The following is a 22997-nucleotide window of genomic DNA, read 5'->3' as shown; positions in this document are numbered from 1 at the left end:
AGAGTTGGGGTGGGATAGTTAATGTGTGTGGGGGTGGGATAGTGTGTGTGTGAGTGAGGGAGGGTGGTGCAATAGTTGTTTGTGGGGGAATTGTGCGGAGGGTGAGGGGGGGTGTGATGGAGGTTGGATAGTGTGTGTGGGGTGGAATAGTCTGGGTGTTAGTGAGGGCAGCCTTGATTTCTCTTCTCAGATGGAACATGACAGGTGCCTGTGTGCGGGGTTCATACCTGCCTGCAAGCAGCAAACTTCCATTAACAGAACAAAACCCCCTTGATCAGTAGAAAATGTACGGTGCACATTAGTGTGTTCCCAGTAAGCTGTGCTTTGATGTCGCTGCCATGAAATGTTTCATTAGGTGTCTCTAAACTAAGTGAAGCAATGAATTAAATCCCAGCATTGAGTAACTGCCCTCAGCTGAGGGGTCAGGTCACCATTTGCATTAGTTACTGCACGCAGGGCATGGGCCGTGCTCCTAGAGTTGTGTCTATCGGTATCGACGTTATTAGTTTTCCCTAGCGAAGGATGCAAATGTCCAAATGTACACAGCACTCCAGCAGCACCTTTCACCTGAGGATCTCAAAGCACTGGCCAGCCCGGCTTTCCCTACGGACGGATTAATGGCAGTTCCCCGGTGAAGTCAGGGGGTGATGGGTAAAATTGCCTGCCTAAGGTCCCCGGGCAAGGTGGGCAGCAGGGTAGAACAGAGCTCAGGAGTCTGCCCTCAGCCTGCACCTCATCTTCAGTGGTGCTGGAGCTGTCGGGGGGAGATGGAGATTCAATCATCGGGTTGTGGATTTGAGTAACTAGAACTGGGTTCTGGGGCTGGGCCCCAGCAAGCATAAAACCAGCAGCAAAAGGCCCCTCTCTTGGGAAGGAGGCGAAGCTTCCTACCATCAAATCAATAGCAACCGTTAAAAGGATTTCTACAGCCCTGCAGGGAATGAGAAGCCAGTCACTACACTGAGAACAGGCCCAGCTGCTTTTGAAGAGACGGATGAATTGGGGTCATCTCTTGGCCTGCTTCAGCTTCAGGGATTGGACTACAGCTCATGCTAGCGGCATGGTCTGTCCCGGTTCTCCTAGGCCTGGGTTGTGCATGATGTCTGCTCCCCTGGGCGTCTGCAGGTTCATCCCACGTCCCCTTTTCCCGTGTTTACGGCACCTTGGAAGAGACTTGGAAACAGTAGCACCTCCCGTCTTTCCGTGATGTGTTAAACCCATGCTCCGCTTGAAGGTAGCCGCAGGTAAACTGGGCGAAGCCTTCTTTCCCGTAGCCGTTACCAGGGCTGAGGCTGGCAGAGCCTGCTGGTCTGGTGGATGGAGAAGGGTGGCTAAATACAAACCTCTGAGAACCAGGAGGGCCAAAGCTGAGGAAATGACTGCCTGCCCCCACCTTAACTCTGCCCCTGTGCCATACGCCAGCCCTCTGCTAGGACTCCCCAGGCCAGTGCAGTGGAGAAGCCTCAGGGCCACTGCAGAGTCTGAGCGGGCTGCAGCCGTGTTTGACTTGGGGAAGCGCGCTCCCCTTCCCCAGGCTCCTGGGCAGACCAGGGCCAGCTTCCCCATGGGGCAGTCTCCTGGCAGCTCTCCGAGGACAGCTGTTTTTACGGCTCTTTTATACCTTCTTGGAGCGCAGTGCGTCAGGGCCCATGTAATAATTCCCTCTGCTCCCAGGCTCCCTCCAGGCAACTTTCAAACCCAGGTTCTTAGCTCATTAGCTAAGGGGCTCCAACTGCTCTGGGGCCCTTTGATGGTTGGGGGGTATTGGCCTGTAGAGCAGTGTTTCTCAAGGACGGGTCTGCGGACCAGCACCGGTCCCTGGGATCCCCTGGTGCAGTGCGGGGGGCACAAGCCGGTCCCTGATCTGAATAAGGTTTGGGAAGCTGCTGCTGGGGACAGTGAAGGTCAAATGTAGAATCAGGTCTCAGTGCGTGGGGGGTGGGGGGGGGTGGCCAGCACGGTCCCCTTGGCTAAATGGGGGGGTGGGGAGGGCAGGGGCGGGGCTAGCCCATTAGGGGCCCTGATATTTGCCCCCCTTCCCCCACCCACAATAAAAAGCGAACGGGCTCCCCTTGAGCAGCTCCGGGCCTAGGCGATTAGCTGCTTATGCCCAGGGCCGGCTCTTTCGGGGTCCAAGCGGAGCCCTGACCCCAGTGAGCAAAGGCAGGGTCTGGTCCGCTGTCAGTGCGCGGGGCTGGGCCGGGGGAAGGTGGGGGGGGCTGAATTACCCCCACTGGCCAACGGGTGCCCAACCCCTTGCAGGGCAGCTCTTGGAGCAAAGCGGGGGGCCGCGTCCGGGGGCGCCCCCAATGAGCCTGCCAGGAGCCGAGCTCTTCCGGGGAGGTGCTGAGCTCCCCCGCATCCCCACGGCCTTGAGCGGCGGGTCAGGGCGCTGGGGGGGTTTCCATGGTTCCTGTGTGGTTCTGCCCCTGGGCTTTGCCCTGGCGGGGAGCTGAGGAGCCCCGCTCCCGGGAAGCTGGACTCCTACGTGGGTCCCTGCGGCGCCCCGAAGCCGGTGCCAACAGAGACACCCCCGGGGTCCCTAGGAGCCCCGCAGCCGGTGCCAGAGGGGGGCTGGGCTGCGGAGCTGGAGCAGGGAAACCCCAGTGCCCCGCAGGGGCCGGGGAGCAGCCACTGCCTCGGCCGGGGGTTTCCGGGGTGCCTGCGATGCAGCCCCCTGGCCCGTGCGCTCCCGGGCTCGGCCCGGGCCGGGGTTGCCAGGACCCGCCTGTTGCAGGGCTCCTGCCCCGGGAGAGTCAATGAACCCGGAGGACCCAGCCCGGCCGGCTCCCGCCCAGCCAGCTCGGGACCCCCGCGGTGCGGGCGAGTCCCAGGCCGACCCGGGGAGAACGGGCCGGCCCGGCTCTCGGAGCGCAGCAGCGCAGGCGGCCCCTGCGCGGCACCAGGGAGAGCGGGACCTGGGGCTGGGGCTGGGGCTGGGGCTGGGCTGGGGCTGGGGCGGGGGCTGGGGCTGGGGCTGGGGCTGGGGCTGGGCTGGGGCTGGGGCGGGGGGCGGTTGCTCTGAGCCCGCGGAGCTGAGCGCCGAGATCTGGGCACCTGGAGACGGGACCCACCTCCCCTCGGTGCTCAAAGGCCGGCGGTGCCTGAGCCACGGTCTAGTGTGGGGCACGCTGGGGCCCGGGCCGTTCCGATCCGTGCCGGGCTAGAGCCGGGGGTAGCGCAAGAGCTCTGGGCGGGGCCGGGCTGCGCTCGCCGGATGATTGCGGGGCTCAGGGACGCTCTAGTGGTCGCCGAGGGGCTGCGACGGGCCGGGTCCCTGGAGGGCACTGTCCCGGGCGCGGGTCAGAGCCTGCAGCGACCGATGAGCCGGCCCGGGCGGGGCGCTGGCCCCCTGCGCCCCTGTCTCCCGGCGCGGGGCAAGCCCCTGGTGGCTGCAGGGGCCAAGGGGCGGCCCTGCCCTGCGCTCTCGGCCTGCCAGGCCACTGCAGAGGGCAGCCAAGGGTCCGAGTCACCCGGGAGAGGCCATCGCGCCGGTGGCCGTGTGTGCGCCCCTGTGCCCTTCCCCGCCGCTCCGGGACAGCTCCAGGCTCCCCAGAGAGCCGGACAGGGCCCCGGGCTGGCGGGCTCAGCGGCCCTGGGCCCCCTGGGGCAGGGATGGAGAGGGGGGTGGCGCTGGGACCCCTGCAGGGCCCGGGGCCCGCTCTGCGCCATGGCCCGGTACTGGGGGTGCCGTCGGTGCAGGGAGCTGAGCTCCCGCCGGCTCTTGGGGCAAAGTGGCGCCGCCGAGGTGGGGCCGGGCTCGGGCTGCCCAGCGGCAGCTCCCGCGGGCGGGCTCGGTGGTGACAGAAGCCCGGAGGTGCCCGCGGTTCGCCCTGCAGCCGAGGCGCGTCCCGGCCCGGGGGGAAGCCAGCGGCGGGGAGCAGGGACAGACCGAGCCATGACCTGTCCCCTGCCCTCACTCGCCTCGGCTCTAGGATTGTCCCGGACGGCTGCAGGGACTCGCGCGGAGCCCCTGAGTGCGCCCGGCCAGCGGGACCCCGAGCCCGGGGCTGGGGACGGGCGGTTTCCCTCTCAGCCCCGGGCCTGTCCCGGGCCGGGAGTTCCTCGGGGCAGGGCGCAGCCAGAGCCAAGACCCCTCGGAATCCCGGCCCGCTCCCGGGCACAGCGCCCGGCCCCGGCTCCCCGGGGGCAGCCCCCGGCCCCTGGCACCCCGGCCCCGCGCCGAGAGCGGGAAAGCCGAGGGTGGCACCGCTCTCCGGCCCTGCCCTCCAGGCCCCTTCCCCCGCCCCCGCCCTGTTCCCAACCCCCCGCGGCTGGCTGCGGCCCCCCCACAGGCGGGCTTGCCGCCCCTCGGGGGTGGTCACTTCCCCGCACCAGCCTGGATCTGCAGCCTCAGGCGCTATAAAGGGTCCACCCGCAGCACCCACCACCTGCCTGTCACGCTCCGCAGCGCCCCGCGCTCCGCTCCGCGCCACCCCGCCGGGCCGGCCCAGGGGCTGCCGGGCTTCTCCCCACGGCTCCTCCCGCGCTGACCCGGTTTCGTTCCCGCAGGCGGGCCGCTGGAGGTGATGGACTATACCTATGATGAGGACCTGGATGAGCTGTGTCCTGTCTGCGGGGACAAGGTCTCCGGATACCACTACGGGCTGCTCACCTGTGAAAGCTGCAAGGTAGGAAACCGCCCAGCCGGGGGCCGGGCACGAGGCCCTGTTGCTATCGATCAGGGGCCAGGAGGAATTGTCCCGGTCGCCCCTTCCAGGCGGGCTTGGCTCCAGTCCCCTCGCTCCGCCGCGAGCTGGGGAGGCTCGCCCTGAAAGGGGCCCCTAGCAGCCGGCTCCAGCCAAACGCGGGCGGGGGCACGGCGGGCACCCCGGCCGCTCCAGGGTTTCGTTGGCAGGAGTTAGGAATTGATCAGCAAGGCCAGGAAATCGTTGTGCTCTAATTCCACGCGCTGCAGCGCTCGCCAGGGCCGTCTGGTTGGGGGTTTTAACACGCAAAATGTGCCTGGCGAATAAATTAGGGGGGGGGTTCATTTGCCTGGGGAAGCCCCGATTCCCCCCCTGCCGGTGCCCAAGCTCGATTTTAGCCGGGAGCGCGGAATTTAACAAATATCGTTTCCCATAAAATCCTGGACGAAGCGCTGGGCGGTTTTGAAGCGTGCGAGGCTTTGCGCGTGTAAAGGCTGAAGGTGCAAGTGAATTTCAGCGAAGGGGCTGCCCCTCTCTTGGAGCGACTCCGCAGAGACAGGCGTGGGGGTACTTCCGAAACGGCGCTTGCATTTTCATCATAATAAATGCAAAGCCCGCAGTCCAGCACCCGCCAGGGACAGGCTGCTTTTGGAAACTCGGCCGGGGTTGACGCGGCAAATCGGGGAAATGTGGCCAAGCACATAACCATAAAGGATAATTAAGGAACTAAAATAATTTCTGTTCTTGGAGTAGAAATGAACGGGGTTAGTCTACAGAGCAAACCCAGACTGCCCGCGGGGAAGTATTTCAATAATGACGCTTTGCCTCAGAGCGTCGGAGAGCTGCCGGCTTCTGTTCCCCGATTTATTTAGCGTTTCTGTTACTGGCCCTGGTTAAAGTGCCGGGGGGAGTTAGGGGGACGTAGGGGGAGTTTATTCAACAAAACCCGAGCCCCGCGCCCGTATTCGAAGATACCCGAAGTCCAAAGTAATCTGATTGTTGTTTGCATATAAGACAAGGTCCGGGACAGGTTTCGCTGCCTGCCATTTAATTTGTTAAAACGAAACTGCAGCCGCTGCTGGTCCCCTGGGTGACCTGCTGCCTGCCCAGAATATTGTGCGGGAACTCGGACATTCAGGGCCGGCGTGTAGCTCCGGAGCAGCTAGAGTCATTTCCCCCCCTGTTTAGACCCCCGCATTTCCCCACCTAATTGAAAAGTTCGTTGAGTTGAAACGGCGCAAGCGAGTCGCCGAGTTGTTGAATCTTGTCTTTTATTTTCCGTTTGACTCTTCGGCTCATCAGAACAAACCAAAATAGACTTTTAGGCTCTTTAGGTTTTTTTAATAGCTCTTTAGAAGAAATATTAATTTTATATCAACCAAAATAAATTCAGTCAAATGGTTCAGGGATTTTTTTTTTTTTTTTATAGTTTAAAAATGCTAACCCTACCGTTAGCCCTCTCAGGGCTGCGGGTGAGTTTATTTCGCAGTCAGGAGGGTGCACCTCGCTTGCACCACGGCTCCGCACCGCGGGATACACCGGGCCCGGTAACGTGGCTCGCTGTAAAATGGAGTGGAAGTGGCGGCGGCCCTGCGCCCTGCCAGGGGCACCGCTCCGTGCTGGCGGCGGCCCTGGGGAACGGGGCGCACCGCGGCGGGCGGGCTGCATGGGGAGATCCCGCTGCGCTTGGGGGGCAGCTAGTGAGAGCGGAGCGCGCTGTGTTTCTGGGGCATCCTGTTCAAATTCCCGCGCAATCGAGCTGCAGCGCAGGTGACCGGCGCTTTAGAAGTGCCGGAGACAGAGAGAAAATCGCGGAACCAAATCCCCAAGCGACTAGAAAGCAAAGCGAAGAGAAGCCGACTCGTGCAGAGTTTTGTGGTTACCGCAGGGCTGATGCTGGGTGCGGAGGGGCAGTACCCGGGGCGCTGACGGCGGGTCCAGGCCCCTCTGGAAGGAAAGCGGCTCCCCTGACCTAGGGAGGCGTTTTCCTTCCCCCTTTAATTCCCATCAGCTGCGTGTATATGCCCGGCCTGAAGGTGCAATCTGGTGAAATGGGAGGGTCTCCCAGGCAATGGGACATTTACCTTTTGCAGATTGGAGACTGGCCGCTACCTGTAGCTCTGGTTTAAGGGGTCGGCGGGGGACAGGGAGAGAGGGGTCGGGTCTTTCCCATAGCACAACCTGCCTGGGCTGGGAGGGATGGCAGAAGCTGGAAAGATCCTCTTTTAAATGCCGCGGATCAGCCAGCCCTTGGCTGTGTTTTATTTTCAGAGGCTTTGGACTGAGGGCAAAATCCGGCCCCTTAAAATCAGAGGTGGGGGGGAAGGGGGGAGCTCTCAAATTGCTTCTGAAGAATGTAAAACAGTCTCCTTGCTCTCAGCGGGGAGCATCGCCCCCCAGGCCCTATGCAGACAGCCTGGCCCTGCCTTTCATTCTGCCTGAGCCCCGGGCCCCCTCTGGGGCAAGCCAGCCGCACCGGAGCGGAGGCCCTGGGGGCGAGCTGCGCTGCGCAGGGCTCCGGCCCGGCCTGCTGGCATCCTGCGCGGTGGTCTCTTCACCTGGGTCTTTCTGGGGCCTTGCTACGGGGGGGCCCCCTGAAGTGTCCCCGCATCCTCACTGCTCCCGCTGACCGGGGGGGTTTGGGGCAATGGTTGCCCAGGCCTTTGAAGACATAAATCACGCCGTAGACACAGATTTGTATCCAAAGAGCAGGCCCCTTTCTAACCTCGGCTGTTAATGAAGATTGAGAGGCAGGCTGACTTGTGGATTCATCTTCTCCACAATTGCCCAAATGTGTTTAAAAAAGAAATCTACAAAAGGAAAGCAAGGGCCTCGTGGGCTTCCCCACTGGAGCCCGGGCATTTCCTAAGCGTTCAGCACGAGCTGCTGTCAATAGGTGTAATGAGCCTTGAGTACTTCGCTCCTTTACACCAGCTGAGCATCTGGCCCATCCTATTTCTGCAGAGTCCTAAGCAGATGAAAAACATCAAATGTTTCCCGTGGTCTTTCAGTCAGATTCCTGGAGTTCAGAGCATGTCTGACTGAGAAGAGACACCTTCCCAGGGCAGGGGAGTTCAGACACTGGGGAGAGAAGCCAAGCCTGCAGCCTTTGTCTTTTAAAAACTTGAACGAAAATACATGATTTCTGGCTCTGCAGCTCCTGTCCGTGGCTGTTCGCTTTTCTGGCAATGGGCTTCCCCCCTGGCGCTGCTCCGCGAATTTGTTCTTGCCGTTTTTTAAGTAATTTCCCCCAACTAGAAGATAGGGGCAAAGAAAATAAAAGCCACCAGAGATGATGCACTGTTGGGCAACAGCAGAGCTGTCCGCTAAGGTGCGATTGTAACTGGTGTGTAGTGTCCCGCTCTCCCGAAGCCACTTGGTGCCCTGCGCCGAGGACGGTGGGGCTGCAGAGAAATGCTGCAGGCATCTATGTTGAACAGCAGCCCAGGGCAGGAGCCTCCCTTCCCCGGGGTGCCTGCTTCGCCCTGCTCATACTGCAAATGCTGGCGTGGTAAGGCCCCGCATTTCTGCCTTCTCTCCTTATCATCAGGGCTTTTTCAAGCGGACCGTGCAGAATAACAAGCACTACACCTGCACCGAAAGCCAGAACTGCAAAATCGACAAAACCCAGAGGAAGAGATGTCCCTACTGTCGCTTTCAGAAGTGCTTGACGGTGGGAATGAGACTAGAAGGTAAGAGCCCCGGACCGCCACCTCGTGCACCTTAAATCTGCGTGCTCCAGGGGAAGAAGGGAGGGTCGTCAGTGGTAGGGCTGTGGTGTGAACTGGGCCTGATCCTGTGACATGTGGAGCACTGTCTTCTCCCATTGATATCACTGGGACTTGAGGGCAGCCCGTACGCAGGATCAGGCCCAAAGCCAGCTACGACAGCTGCTTCTAGCAAAAGAAATTATTTCTTCAGTGTGTTGGAATTGTGGTTCCTTCATTTCTTTTTATTTAAACATGATTTGGGTTGGGTCAGTGGATCTGTATCTTCCTGGGCAATATTTTAGGTTATGAGACCATCTGGCACAGCTGTGCCTGGGAATTAAGCAATGACCGCAGAATTAAAAACAGCCCTTGGTTCTCACTGTAGTGTCATCATTCCAAGTAAACTCTCTGTTCAGGGCTAGATAGTTTTTTTTTTTTTTCTTCACCAGCCTCCAGGATACAGCATAGCCAACCCCTAGCATTCAAAAAACATGAGTCAGCCCCCCCAAAATCATGAGATTTAAAAAAAAATAATAAATGTCGGGTTCTTTTGATTTGCCTTTTGGTTTTTCAGAATTTAGGGTTCACACTTTCAAGGCTTTCTTTGCGAGCTAAAGGGCTTGAAAATGTTCTGGTTTTTGGTTTTTTTTTTGGTTTATTTGAAATGAAAGCCAAGATTCCCCTATTTTTGCATAATTCCCAGAGGCGAGGCTTTAAGAAGAACACTGAGTATCGTGAGAATCAGGATAAAATGGCAGGATGCCATAGTGAGAATACAATTTTTCTTTTGCCACGTTCACTGTAACAGGAATTTCTCCTTATACAAGGGGACCCATAGTAGCACAGGGGTCTCTCACCAGATTGACATTGGGGTCATTCTAATGATGTCAGTCTTGATTTATGCTGGTGTGGCTGATAGCAGAATCAGGCCATATTGTTTTCTGTATTATGATGTGTTTGACGTGGCACTTACCCACTGATGTTGCAGAACTTCACACTGCACACAGGGCCAGGAAAAACCATTACAAACGCCGGGTAACAAAAATGGGAAAAAAGGGACTAAATTTTACACCAAATCGAAAGATCTGGGCAGACAGTGCTGAAGCTAGTGGAGCATCTCTCGCCTGTTCAAGGCTGCGGGACTCAGTGCTCCATTCACATGGGCATTAAGGGCAAAGTGGGGGTTGAACATAAAGTACTGCTAATACCTGAATAGAAACTGAAATCATTTCCCAAGCGGGAAGGAGGCAGAAGGCTTTGGAGGCTGAACAGTTAAGAGCAGGACACATCGTTTAATTGCAAAGGCAGCCAATGCAAACTCCCACTACACTACATGGCATCAGCGCTGAGTGTCATTTCAAAAGCAGATCGGAGCCTTAGGCCTGGCTGAGACTGGAATATTAGTTACAAACAGGTCCTGAGCCAACTGTCCGGCTTACCCAGGGGCAGGGCTCAATTTGTGCTAAGGCTTGCAAGGGCTGAGCCCTGGCACCTCTGGGCTTGGCAGTTCAGAGCTCTGGCACCTCTGGGCTTGCTGCACCAATCATGAAAATAAACAAATTGCTTGAGCCCTAGTACCTCTTTCATTACAAATTAAGCACTGCTCAGGGGCTTTGCTAAATTGCAGGGTCTGACACTTTGTACCAGCACTCTGTCTTGTAACTGAGAACAGTTGGGCAATGGAACAAGGCACAGGTAGGGCACGGTCGCCTTCGCTGGCAATCAGAACTCATACTCTGCTCCTGTGTGTGGTGAATGGGTGAGGGACACTGAAATCAGAGCCCCGAGTTCCCTGTTGGCAACAGAGTTGCAACCGCCTGACTTCGAGGCGCTTCCCAGGCTTACAGCAGGGTTGAGTGTGGTCCTGTGTGTTTGTGGGCCTCAGAGGCAAAGCCGGGATATTTGCTGCCTGTCTGTTCAAAGCACCCTTTTCCCTGCCCTCTGAGCTGCTTGATGAAACTCTGCAGTAGCTTATCCACCAGGGATCACCTAGAGGGAAAATGACATCCCAGCTTGACTGTCTGTCTTTTGTAGTGAAAATTGGAGCTTACGTTTCCTTAGTTATTAGTATTTGCTGGGCAGAAAATCTGAACTGACACTTCTAAAGAGATCCGTCAACTCAATAGGACAAAAGCAAGTCTGAAATTATTGATTTTGGGGACAAGTATGATGTTGACATAGGCCTCTCTTGAGGCTCAAGAAAGGAAACGACCGAGAAGTCTGGACTGTGTGAACAACACAATCTCAGCATATCCCAGACAAATCAGAATGCTCACCTGAGTGCTCTGCAATAGAGCGACAAGAGAGTCTCTGAAGCTGCTCAGCATTCACAGAGTACCGTGTGTTTTGCGCTGGTCACAGTTCAGCTTCTGATAATAACAGGTGTCACATACAGGCTTTCCCTCTAGAGTGACAGCACAACACGGCCCATGCAAATCCCCCCGGTGAGCATGTTTCAAAGAATTACACGTGCAGCAGAGGGGCAGAAACACTGCGTGGTGCAGGCCAGGGGCAAGAGGGATGCAAAGATCCAGTGGAGAAGGCTCTTGCACCGATTGTGGTGTGATTACGTGAAGGGATGGCGAGGAGGCCTGTGCTAGGCCTGAGGGGGCAGAGAGGGCCTGTGATATGCGCTGGAACAAATCCAGGGAGAGTTTTAAAAAGAGGAAGAACAATTTCAAAGCAGATCCTGAAATGCATGGTGGGCGCGTGAGGGGAGGAGCTTCAGTGAGAAGGTGGGTGGTAACCTTGATCTGTCAGGAATATTCTCCACAGAATACGGAATTAGTAACCAGGTCCCGGTAGAGCTGGCTCTTTCTGCACTAACTCTGGAGAATAAAAGAGTAGCTGAGGCCACACTGAAGATGTGTCCACCTAGAATGGAGATGGGTGAATTCACTTTGCCTAATTCTGACCCTTCTCCATGAGTTGGGAGGTTTACACGCTACTGCCCTACTTAATAGAGTGAAAAATATCATGGCACATAGGGTATCTCCTTATAGCAGCCTAGCTTTGATCCCTCTATCCTTCGCTCACGGCAAAGAGTCGAAGCTAATGCTGATTGTTTTAAGTTGCCGTGTGTATGTGAAAGAGAGTGAGAGCAGGTGAGTGTGTGTTAAACTACAGCCAAAAAGATTCATAAGCTCAGATTGTGCTGAGAATCCAAGAAACAGTCTAAGTAGCTGCGAAGATCTCAGCCTCCATCATTTTTGTCTGTCCTTAGTTTGGAGACATCTGTACTTCCTGTTTCATTCTGTTCCTGGAGACATTTGAATGAATACAGGATCCTTGCTTTTCTAACCAGTCCATCTGCCCTGCCCTCGGTTTCCCACCTGAGATCAGAATCTTGTGTTTGTGTCAGCCCAATAACACAGCTGGGATGCAGCAAGCAGCGAGGTGTTTATGATCCCAGGTGATGTATGAATAGTTGGCACAGGGGAACGCATGAGAATCAAAGCACGTCTTCTCTCTTAAGGTGCTTGTTTTTAAAGAAAAAAAGGTGCGTTCATTTCCCGCTTGTGAAAGATGCCACACCAAGTGCCCTGGGGCCTGCCCGCCTCTATTTATTTGACAGCTCAGGTACAGCCCAGGTAGGAGCTGTGCAAATTTCCTCTGCACACCCCACTGTGCCACAAGCCTGGGTGGCAGGAGTCATTTCTAAGGGTGTCGTCACGAGCCATTCTCTCCCAGGGGTACAGTGGCACCGGAGGTAGCAGTGACGTCACAGCTGACGAAGAGAGGGCTCCGGTGGGCATGAAAACCTGCTCTGAGCAGAGAGAAGCACCTGAACGCTTTCTGTGTACGGGGGCTTTTATGCCGTGTTAAGCTCTGGAAATGGGAACAAACCATTGTAGTGCAGACAAAGGATAAGTGTGGAAGGGGAGTTCGGTCTCTCTGGCTCATTCAGTGCTTGGCCTTTCTGTGGAGGCTGCCACCAAAGGCGCAGGTTAGTGCTGACCGTGGAGGTGGTTTTCACGTGCTCTCTGTGAGGAACTGGCCAAAGGCAGCCGTATAACCTATGGCCCAGCCACTGGAGGGTAAATCAGGTGGGATCTCAAACAATGACGGAGAGGTGAAGTGTTCTGTATTCCACAGGCATTGTTGCCCTTAGCCAGCCAGCCCCCCAGAGAGGCTGTTTCCATGCAAATATCCATAGGTACGAAGGAATGAGGGAGGAAAAATGGGAAGAAACTGGATTCTCTCCATGGAGTGCAAGTGCCGCTTCAAGGAAAGTCTCTGCAAACATCTCCTGCCTCCTGGCTGGCTTTCAGTCCCTAATCAATGCTCCCCTGTTCCCAGCTAGTCTCTGAGAAACTCAGCCAGCACTGTGGTTCTGTTGTGCAGTGAAGGTTGCTAAAGGGGTTTCCGAGGCTGCAGTGAAAGGAAAGGTTAGTGAGAGGCCTTTTGCAGAAATAATGGCTGATGCACAAACACTTGATCTCTCCACTCAGAGTGGGGTGGCAAAGCTAGTTGCTTTCCCTGTTTGAACACATTTTCCATGGCTTCCCAAGCCCTGGGTTCACCAGCTGCCCAGCCTTCCTCACATCCGTCTGCGCAGATCTCCAACGCAGAGCTTTCAACTATTTGAGGCTCTTCCAAGAGTGTTTTTTTAAGGCAAAAACACTCTTGGGAATGGCTGCCGAGGAAAGTGAATGATCTTGTGAAGCAAAGAAGCACCTGTTTCCTAGAGCAGTGACACATTCTTGTGTTTCTTTTGGGGTCCAGAGAGAACATCTGTTTCTTGGAAAGGGGAGAGGTTCTAATGGGGGTGAGGAGCTTGTTGTAAAACTCCTTGGGCAAAGTTTTAAGCCAATTTTAATAACACACACACACCAGGCCAGACTCACGGCTGGTGCAAATCAATATAGTCTGGTTGAAGTCAATGGAACTAGGCTGGTCTACACCAACTGTAGATCAGGCCAATATATTTTGGAGAGCTCTCCTGACCATTTGTCTTGCGTGTAATGGTGGTGTTGGAAGGGACTGACAGGAAGGAGTGCACAACTGGATCCAATTCAACAAAATCTCAGAGAAACTATTGTAACTCCCAGTCATTCCAAAATCATGAGTCAAGATCCAGCAAATTGTGAGGTTATGTTTAAAAATCTTGAGATTTTAAAAAACAATAACTTGGGGTTGTTTTTATTTGCCTCCTGACTTCACATTTTCAAGCTTTTCTCTGCAAGAATGAACACTAGAAACTTAATTTGTTTTCCCTTTTTTTTTTAAATGAAAGATGAGATTCTCACATATTCACCTGACTCCAGGAGCTTGGGCTTTAAGAAAAGCACCAATATTGCAAGACTTGTGATAAAATAGTGAGACTGGGCAATGCTGCTGAGATATAGTTTTCTGCAAATTGAAACTCTTTGATTTGATGGCTAGTGAGTTGCAGTGCAGGGAGTGGCTGAAGATGGCCTTACTGCTGGGGCTATGCCTGCTGGGGGGCAGGTCTGCGACACTGATCTAGACCCCAGGAGAGAAGCAGCTCTGTCATGGAGGACGGGGCCTCAGGAAGTGTTCTCAACCTGATGCTCTTAGTGTTCCAGGGCCAGTGGGGTTATACTGCCTCACTAGGACAGCACCCCCTACTCGCTGCTCAGAGGCAGTATAACTGCCCCAGGACAGACTCTGCACCAGGAGCCCTGTGTCCCGATGCAGCCGTCCATCACTCCAGTGATGGAACGGCTGCAGGACAAGATGCATTGTTTCACCAAGAGGGTGTTTGGGTACTACCCGGCCTTTTCCCCTCCTCCTCCCCACCCTCTTCCCCCCAGTCTATCTGGACAGAGCCCTCAGGGTTATTTGCCATGATCTTTTGGCGTGATAAGGCTCCCCTGGGCTCAGCTGAATTCCAAAGGCCCTTCTTTCTCTCTGCCCCACAGCTGTGCGTGCGGACCGGATGCGAGGAGGAAGAAATAAGTTCGGCCCCATGTACAAGCGAGATCGTGCCTTAAAACAGCAGAAGAAAGCTCTGATACGCGCCAATGGCTTTAAGCTGGAGACTGTGCCTCAGATCGTGTCCCCAGTGCAAACTGACTACAACCTGTCCTCCACCATCCATGGCATCCATTCGGTGTCCAAGAGCCTGCCTCCCAACCCGGCCACTATGACGCCAGTCGACTACGACAGAAGTCCATATGGGACGCCATCCTTGGGAATGACTGTGCCAAGCCACGGGGCACTGTCCAGCTACCATTACCCATCCTTTCCCAACCGCACCATCAAGTCAGAGTACCCTGACCACTACACAAATTCCCATGAGTCCATGGCCAGCTACATGTATCCAGATGCCTATCCCAACAGCGCCCCACCCGACATCCCAGAGGTCATTCTCAAGCTGCTGCAGCTGGAGCCTGATGAGCCCCAGGTCAAGGCGCGGATACTGGCTTGTCTGCAACAGGAGCAGGGCAAAGGCCGGCATGAGAAACTCAGCACCTTTGGCCTCATGTGCAAGATGGCAGACCAGACCCTCTTCTCCATTGTGGAGTGGGCACGGAGCTGCATCTTCTTTAAGGAGCTGGAGGTAGGTGGTTTGCTTGGCTGGTCACTCAAGGGTGGGGCCTGCAGGTACGTTCCAAGAGGCAACCCTTGGGAATGAAATAGACAGTGGGGCTGAAATTTGCCCAGCAGAGAGGGACTTTGCAGGCCCCTCACACCACTAAAGCCCTTAATAAGGGGCCAAACTAAAGGGTGTAACTGGTGCAGGGGGCCTGGTGTGACCCCCTGGGCTGGGAGGAATCCATCCTGTGGCATCTGGCTTCCACCAGTCTGTGCACAGAGCAGGATACCGAGTCACTGGCCTGAGGCAGCTCCCCCCCCCTTCCCGCACACTCCCAGGGGCACAAGGATGCTCAGACCTGGAGCTGGGCACAGGGAAGGCAAGAGAGGGGGAGACCCCAGCGTGAGAACCACAAAGCTGCCCCAATTTAACTGTTAAGTGTCTGGACGAGGAGCCTGTAGGCTCAGCTCTAATTCTCCTTAGAAGCCTCTGCCCAGGGGACAGGGCAGCTCAGAGCCCGGGCACTGGGAGACAGGAACTCCCAGCTCCCCAGTTCAGATCCCCCCCAGCCACCTCTCCTGGTGGCTGTGTGCTGGCCTGGCTGAAATGGGTTTAATGGGTCTCAGCCCAGTCCCTAACGGAGAGATGCCTGCACCCCAGTGACACTAACTGGTGCCCTCACCGGCAGCCTTGGCCTCCAGACTGGGGGAATTTCCTGCCGTAGCAGGGGTGGGGGGACATCACCTGGGCTTTGACCAGCTGCCCACACTGCTGTGCTTGCATAGACCAGAGTCTGGCATGGGTCTGCCCAGCTGCCTCTCGGCAGTGCAGTTGCTGCCACGTGACCCCAGCCGGGGTGGGTACCTCCCTGCATGAACCCCCAGCTGCTGCTGCCCCAGATGTGGTACCTACAGGCTCTAGATCAGTGACACTCCTCAGGGATTCAGGAGCCAAGTTAGCAATCAAAATTACCAGAAAGAGCCACAGATGGAGCTGCAACCAGCTTGCTCTTCAGCAGGTTGCTCCAACTCTAGTTCTCTGAAGTGGGAAGTGGACAGGATCTCTGCTGACCCCCAGAACCCTCCCACCCTGTCCCACCTTCCAGTCCCCCCTTCCATCCCACACACATTGCAGAGTCTGGGAGAGAGTCTGGTCTTCATGCAAATTACTGCTTTTTTCTTTGAAATAGCTGTCCTGCCTCTTCCTCTGGGCCAAACGTAAACCAAGCAGTTTATGTGCATCCCCTGGCATTACTGCATGTGGCCACAGATTTGTTTATGTAGGACCTACAGGAAGTATCACACTCAATTCCTTAAAAATTATTTAGTGCAGAAGGATTTCCCCCCTCCCCATAATGACTTGTTTGGAGTTCAGGGGTGAGGGGAAGTGGGGGTGTCATCCCCAGAGGACTGTGCTGGATTTGAGTCAAATTCATCCCTGGTATGAATCTGCTGAAGTCAGTAAGGTTACAACAGGAATTAATTTGGCCCTTGAACAGCTGGATCTGTCTGGGGAGCCATGCTGATTCCCCTGTTTCACAGGAATTGAGGGTCATGGGGTCTAGTGATTTTTTTAAATTTTATTTAATTTTTTACAGCAGCAAGGAGTGAATAGGTTGTTTTCTGAAGCTTCCCCAGGCAGCAGGTGCTGCTCCCAGCCCAAGGGGCAGGCCTAAGGCAAATCTGTGAGCTGGATCTGATTAACCTCTAGCAAAGCTCTGGGGATATTTGGGGGTGGGATTCTGGGGTGCATGTCGGTTCGGGGGTGTGGCTTTTGCTCTGAACCTGTTTGCCCAATGAGAAGCATTCAGCGGCCTGAGCACAGGGAACCACGGGCTCCTGCTGGGAGTGTTCTAAAGACCGAACAGGGGCCGTTTTGGGAGGAGTCCCAGGACATTTGGACTCTAGGCAAAGTGAGGCAGTCGGCAGAGTGAGATGCTGTAATGGGCAGTGAAACTGGAGATCTGGCCTTAGCTCCCAGTCAGCGCCGGTCACCAAACCCCTGCAAAGCTCCGGCGCTGGGCCCTGTCCCGGAGCTGCAAATGAAAAGGAAAGGCGGCGACCTCCAGAGTAGCTCCCTCAACAGTGTCCCAACGTCATTATGAGCTTCCATGGCGACCAAGCTGCTTCGCTGGGGACAGCCAGCCCCAGAGTGGCTGTGGCCCACGGTTCTGCTCCTCTCCAGACCATCGCAGAAGCTGGGGTCTTTCGCCTCTGGCCCCCTCCTTGGGCCTCCAGAGCATGGCAGTGTGCTTCCCTGCTCAGAATAACCTCTCCCTGCCCAGAACAGTGCCAGGAAGTTGCATTGTAGAAGCATTTTTTGTTCATTTCAATCATATCAGTGTTCTGCTTGGATTCTGGGAACGGGGAATTGTTGTTTTGCAGGAGATATTGTAAACAGTGGCTTCAGCTTGCTGCTGCCTTGCTGGGTAGCCTTGTAATTCCATTGTCCGTGCGGTTACACCATTCAGGCATGGCTTTGCTCCATGTGAATACAAATCCATCAGCCCCTCTTCCCCCCAGAGTGACACGTGCTGTACAATAGCAATGCCAGGGCTTCACCTAGTCAGGATCCGCCCGTGTGCCGGCCTGGTAAACAAGTGTCACACTGTGTAACAATGCAGCTAGAGGACGCAGTCCCTGGAAACTGGACTCCACAGATCTCCGGGTCTCCTAGTGCCAGGAACGCTAGGAGATGGGGATTGGTGGGCAGAGATTTAAACACAGATCAGTAGCTACCTGCTTTGGATAGGTTAGAGCGGGGCTGCGGTCCAGCAGTGCCGTTGGTAAGTGATTCAATCCTGTGGCCTGCGTAGTGCTTGGGAGAGCACAGGCCCCGCCCAACCCCAGATGTTCGAGCAGGGCAAGCCTTGGGGCGGATTTTCTATCCTTTCAACATGAGCTGTAGGAACTTGGAGACTCCTTTGGCTGCGTTTCCTTCCTCTGCTCGAGGCTGAGCATGTGGTACTGGCAGCAGAAGCTGCTGTCAGCCCCCATCACTCCCTGGTAAAACCATCTGCAATCTGATGCTGCGCGTCCTGCGTGGTTAGTGCCGCCTTGACCTTATTTTGCTGATTTCAAGAATGCTGCAGGGCAGATTTCTTGTTTGCTGGGGCAAAGCTGTCACCACACTGGGGCCAGAGACTTCTTCACCCACTCTGGCTTGGGATAATTTAATGGCAGCAATAGGTTTGTGTGGCTAAGAAAAGAACATTAGTGAATGGATTGAGCAGGCAGTTCTCCTGGGGCCGTTTACAGTCTGTGGTCATGACTGCTATTGGGCACAGGACCAGCAGGTGGAAGCAATATATAGAGACCGCAGCACTCACGAAAGAAATACAGCCACCTCTGGGGTGGAACATGGCAGCCCTTCAGCAATGCAGAGCAACACTATACGACATTTTAGGTAGGAAAGGATGAATGTTGCTTCCTATGGAAGCTGCAAGGGGGAGTGTAAGAAAGTGGGGCTGTTTCTGGCCCTAACCCCTATGTGCTTTACTGGCAACACCTAAAGGCTGCAAAGAAGACGGAGCAGGGAGATTTCTATTCCCCTGGGGCAGGAGCTGTGCAGGGTTGACATGAGTAACTCTGTCTGCCCCTGTCCCCCTGATCCCTGCATGGGGACAGCCGGGGGCGGAGGGTGCCCTGGGGGTACCACAGCCCTTAGGCAGCAGTAGGGAGGTGGCTGTTGCATGTGCCAGGGGCTGAAGTGGCCTTTGCAGAAAACCAGGTGACCTAAAGCTGCCCCCTCCCCTGGGCTGGGCTGTCTGCGTCCTGTGCCCGAGCACTGATCTGCCTTCCAGAGCAGAACCGCCCAGGACGCTGGCGCTAGGATTATTGCTTGTTTGTGTTGCAGCAGTTCTAGGGGCCCTGTCAGGACCCAGAGCCCTGCTGGGCTACGGGCTCCATAAACCCAGGACAAAGCTCCAGCCCTGCCCTGAAGAGCTTCCTGTGCGGAAAGTGCCCTGGGCCACAAGCGATGGTGACCTTCTTGGACAGGCTGGGTGTTAAGGGGTGCTTTGTTCTCTGGGGCAAAGGGGGTGTCCAGTCTCAGCTGCTGCAGATCTGTGTTTCCACTGCGGCTCACCCGGCCTGCGTGCTCTTCCCGGGGAGCCGGGGCTAGGCCCAGGCCTTGGGGGTTTCTTTCACAGCAGTGCTCAGCCGGTGGTTCTCTGCCTGCTTTTCGCTGTGGCAGCAGGATGGTGCAGCAGCCCCAAGGATGCCCTTCTCCCTGCTCCCCACATCTGCCCAATGAAAGCCAATGGGTCGCCAAGGCGGTAGATGAACTCCTGGCAGCACAGACTTCAGAGCGTTACACTAAGGCCACGAGCAGGGCTAAAAACACAGCCAGAGCAGTGCATGAATGGAGCTGGGGCATTTAGGGACTCTCAGAATGGGGGATGCGGGCTGCCTTGGCCATCACAAAGGCAAGTACTTTCTCAGGCATGTTCCCAGCCAGTTTCTGTATTCCCGAGGAGGCATTTGCTGTCAGCTGCCGATGTCGCCCCATTGACACGGGGTTCATGAGACGGTTCCTTCCCCTGCAGCGCAGTGTCACCCCTCCCCTGCAGCCTCCAGTGCTCTGGGCTCCCCGTTGCCTTTCCGTGGGCAAGTTTCAAGGCCGAGCTGCTGTCTTGTCCCCTGCTACTTCTGAGAAGCCCAGGGAAGGGGTGCGGGGTGTGCCGACACTGCCCCAAAGGAATGGGGCTGGGAAGGCTGCCAGCCTCCCAAAGCACCCCTGGTAGGCTGGTGCCCCAGATATGGGGGAAGCCAAGAGTGGAGCCTTTTAAAGCTTCCGCTGCTGCTCCTTTGTGCGGGGGCTCTAGGAGAGAGCAGGGAGCCTCCCAGCAAAGGAACTTAGATGGTCCCTGTCTCTGTAGCATCTGAGCACCTCTCAGCCTTCGAATGGCTTTATCTTCAGAGCCCCCATGAGGCAGGGCAGGGCTGTTCTCCCCATTGTACAGGTGGGGAACTGAGGCATGGTGAGGCTAAGTGACTTGCCTAAGGTCACATTGGAAGCCTGTGGCAGAGCAGGGAATGGCCCCCAGGCCTCCAATGGCTAGTGCCCCACACCTTTTGGCTGCCAGGCAGCTGCTGTTCTCTGCACCCTCCTTACCCAGGAGAGCACACATGGCTGTGGGCTCCCAGCATCGAGCAGGAGCCATGCGGGGCGAGTGCCCCTGGGCAGTGTCTGGGAGCGGGTGCTAAGCAGTCAGTTTATTTTCCGGGTGGCACATCATTCTCTTTGCCATCCACTCTACGGCCCCCGGGCCCTAAAGCCAGGCACCAGGCACCTGTGGTAAGAGAAGCAAATTCTAGGGAGTGTCAGGGCCTCTCGCACATGCTGTTCCCATGGGCCTGGTGTGTGTGCAGCCGGGAGCGGAGCATGCTTCTCAGATCTTTTCCACAGGCCGCTTTGGGCATGGGCTGGACAGGAGGCTGCTCGGGCCAGTGCTGTGACCTGCAGGAGACAAACCCCGCCCCTCCGAAACAGGCCAGCATGTACAAGGCATTCTGCAGGGAAAAGCCAGCCAGACCTCCCTGCTCTAGGACTCCCTCCTGGGAGCATTGGGAGCTGCAGGAAGTGGGCTGGAGAGAAGTCAGCTCACTGTTGAGGAGTCCAGAGAGAACGGGGAATGGGATGGCTCGGGGATGGAGGGAGCCAAAGGGGGAAAGGAGCAGGTGTGTGGGGTGGAGCAGGGGCAGAGCAATGCTGATATTGCTCCTAAGGCAGCAGGGGTTTGGGGGTTGGGATGGCTTTGTGTGTGAAGGCTGAGGGGCTGCGTTGCCTCAGGGTAGGGGGACCATTCTAGGCTGTTTCTTGGCTTCTGTGGTACAGCAAGTGGCAGAAAACCTGGAAGTGGGGGTGCAAGCTAGAGAACCGAGCCTCTGTTGCTAGCGCCGACCGTCCCTCGTGCCCTGCCTGGCGTTGCAGATGCGGCCGGGCTCTCGCCCTCCTGCCAGGCTGAGCCCTGTTGCCTGCAGTCACACGCTACTTGCGCACTCCTGTGGGGGCAGCTCTCTGTCCAGAGCCCTCCCCGCACAGAGGGTAAGGCCCATCTCCCGGCCTGGCTGCAAGGCGGGCTCGCTCAGGGGCCTGGCTTCCTGGGCTACTGTCTGTTGAGCTTTCCCAGCTGGCGGCAGTCTGGCGGGCCTGGCCCAGCTGTGCTGGGATCTCAGCGAGGGATGGCTGGTTCAGAGCAGGGAGCCGCAGCCTAAGCACGCCTGCGCGTCTCTGACCCAAAGGAGGAAGACGATTCTGGGGCAAAGGGTCCCAGGGGCTGTCACCAGGCTCAGGGAAGAGCTGCTATTTAACAAACCATTGACTTCATTTTGTTTTTCACTAGTAGTCCAAAGATAACTCCCAGAATGAGCGCACCACTGAGAAAGCAGGGGGTGAGGCCTAGCTGCCCCGGGGTAGGGACACATACGGGTCTGCTCGTCATCGACTCAAGTGGCCGTCTCTTTGTGACACCATCACAGCCATGGGAACTCCCAGCACCGGCTGGATAGAGCTCAGGTCTCTGAGCTCCAGGGGAATCTCTGCTAGCCATTGAGGTGGTCTCCACGGCTCTCCCGTTCACCTCTGCCTGCCCCGCCCCTCTGAGGTCTCGGAAGAGGATGGGAGATGCCTGTCCCTCCCGACCCAGCTGTATTAGCCTTTCATTAGCGGTGTGGGGCACGAGCCATTGGAGGCCTGGGTTCCATTCCCTGCTCTGTGACAGACTCTCTGTGTGACCCTGGGCAAGTCACTTAGCCAGTAGTCACTTTTGCGTGAAGCCAGGTGCCTCTCACCTGCTTTGTGAGGGACAACAGACCGTCCCTGTTCAAGCGAACTGCCTTCTGGTTCCAGTACAGTTCTTTGTGCCAGTACAAAAGCTGGACTTTCAGGACTGTTAATGGGGCTTCTGGAACAGTGCGTTGCCGCTGCAGGGAAAGGGGGCGCAGAGCTGAGGTCAGAGAGGAGTCTGCCCCCCCAGCTGTCAGTCCAGCACCTGATGCCAGCGCTGCATTTACTTGGAAAATAATTTTCAGAGGGGAGACACGTCTGCCTCCCCATCTATTACCAGCCCTGAATGCTGGTGATTTGGATGGTTTGTTTCCAGAGACCAGGGGCTTGTTTCCCAAGTAAATACACAGCAGGCTGCAGTTCCCAACCCAAGGTGGCTGGTGAGCAGCACGTTAACCCCAGCACTCCCCGGGAGAGAGGGTCAGAGAGTGCAGCTCCTGTCTACACACCAGCCCTTTCTTCCTTTTAGATCAGTCCCACAGTGGCTGCTAGTCATAAAGGGGAACCCTCTGTCTGTCTGTCTGTCTCCCTTTCTCCCAGACCGGCTCCCTTTCTATTTGGGTCAATCAAATTGTAACTGCTCTGTTGACCCTGACAGATTTTAGGAAGCCCTGAGACACTTTGCTCCAGAAAGCTCTAGAAGTCACAGGGGAGTCAGCCAGTGCTGGGACAGGACAAAGCGCAGGAAAACCACCTCAGCCTATCGCAGAGCTGCTTGGCCAGAGGGTGGTGCTGGGCATGGCCTGAGCTCTGAGCTCTACGCCTTTTTCTTCCTGGCTCAGGTGTTTGTATAAAGAAGTGCGGTGGTGAGCAGCGTGCAGGGCTTTCATAGACTCATAGACTTTAAGGTCAGAAGGGACCATTATGATCATCTAGTCTGACCTCCTGCACAACGCAGGCCATGGACTCTCACCCACCCACTCCTGTAACAAACCCCTAACTTATGTCTGAGCTACTGAAGTTCTCAAATCGTGGTTTAAAGACTTCAAGGTGCAGAGAATCCTCCAGCAAGTGACCCGTGCCCCACGCTGCAGAGGAAGGCAAAAAACCCCCAGGGCCTCTTCCAATCTGCCCTGGGGGAAAATTTCCTCCTGACCCCAAATATGGCGATCAGCTAAACTATCAGCATTGCTTACTGACAAGCCCGTGCACAGAGCGGAGGGTCTGCACAGCAATAACGCTCTGTCTGCCTGGGACCACTCCATTGTAAGGAACATAAAAACCTAAGTCGGCCACACTGGGTCAGACCAAAGGTCCATCTAGCCCAGTATCCTGTCTGCCAACAGTGGCCAGTGCCAGGTGCCCCAGAGGGAATGAACAGAACAGGGAATCATCAAGTGATCCATC

The 22997-nt window shown here is 56.2% G+C and overlaps 1 protein-coding gene across 1 annotated transcript in view; it reads left to right on the top strand.

The window, feature by feature from the left end:
• Nucleotides 1-4529: 4529 nt before the first annotated feature.
• Nucleotides 4530-22997, top strand: part of NR5A1 (nuclear receptor subfamily 5 group A member 1) — a 51398-nt gene continuing 32930 nt past the window's right edge. Inside the window, exons 1-3 of the mRNA XM_077835935.1 lie at nucleotides 4530-4631; nucleotides 8200-8341; nucleotides 14245-14885. Coding sequence (XP_077692061.1) covers nucleotides 4530-4631; nucleotides 8200-8341; nucleotides 14245-14885 — 885 coding nt within the window. The remainder of the gene's footprint in view (nucleotides 4632-8199; nucleotides 8342-14244; nucleotides 14886-22997) is intronic.

This window comes from Eretmochelys imbricata, chromosome 16, assembly GCF_965152235.1.
Source record: "Eretmochelys imbricata isolate rEreImb1 chromosome 16, rEreImb1.hap1, whole genome shotgun sequence".
In the NCBI taxonomy this organism is placed as follows: Eukaryota; Metazoa; Chordata; order Testudines; family Cheloniidae; genus Eretmochelys; species Eretmochelys imbricata.
This window is presented reverse-complemented; position numbering and strand designations above follow the sequence as displayed.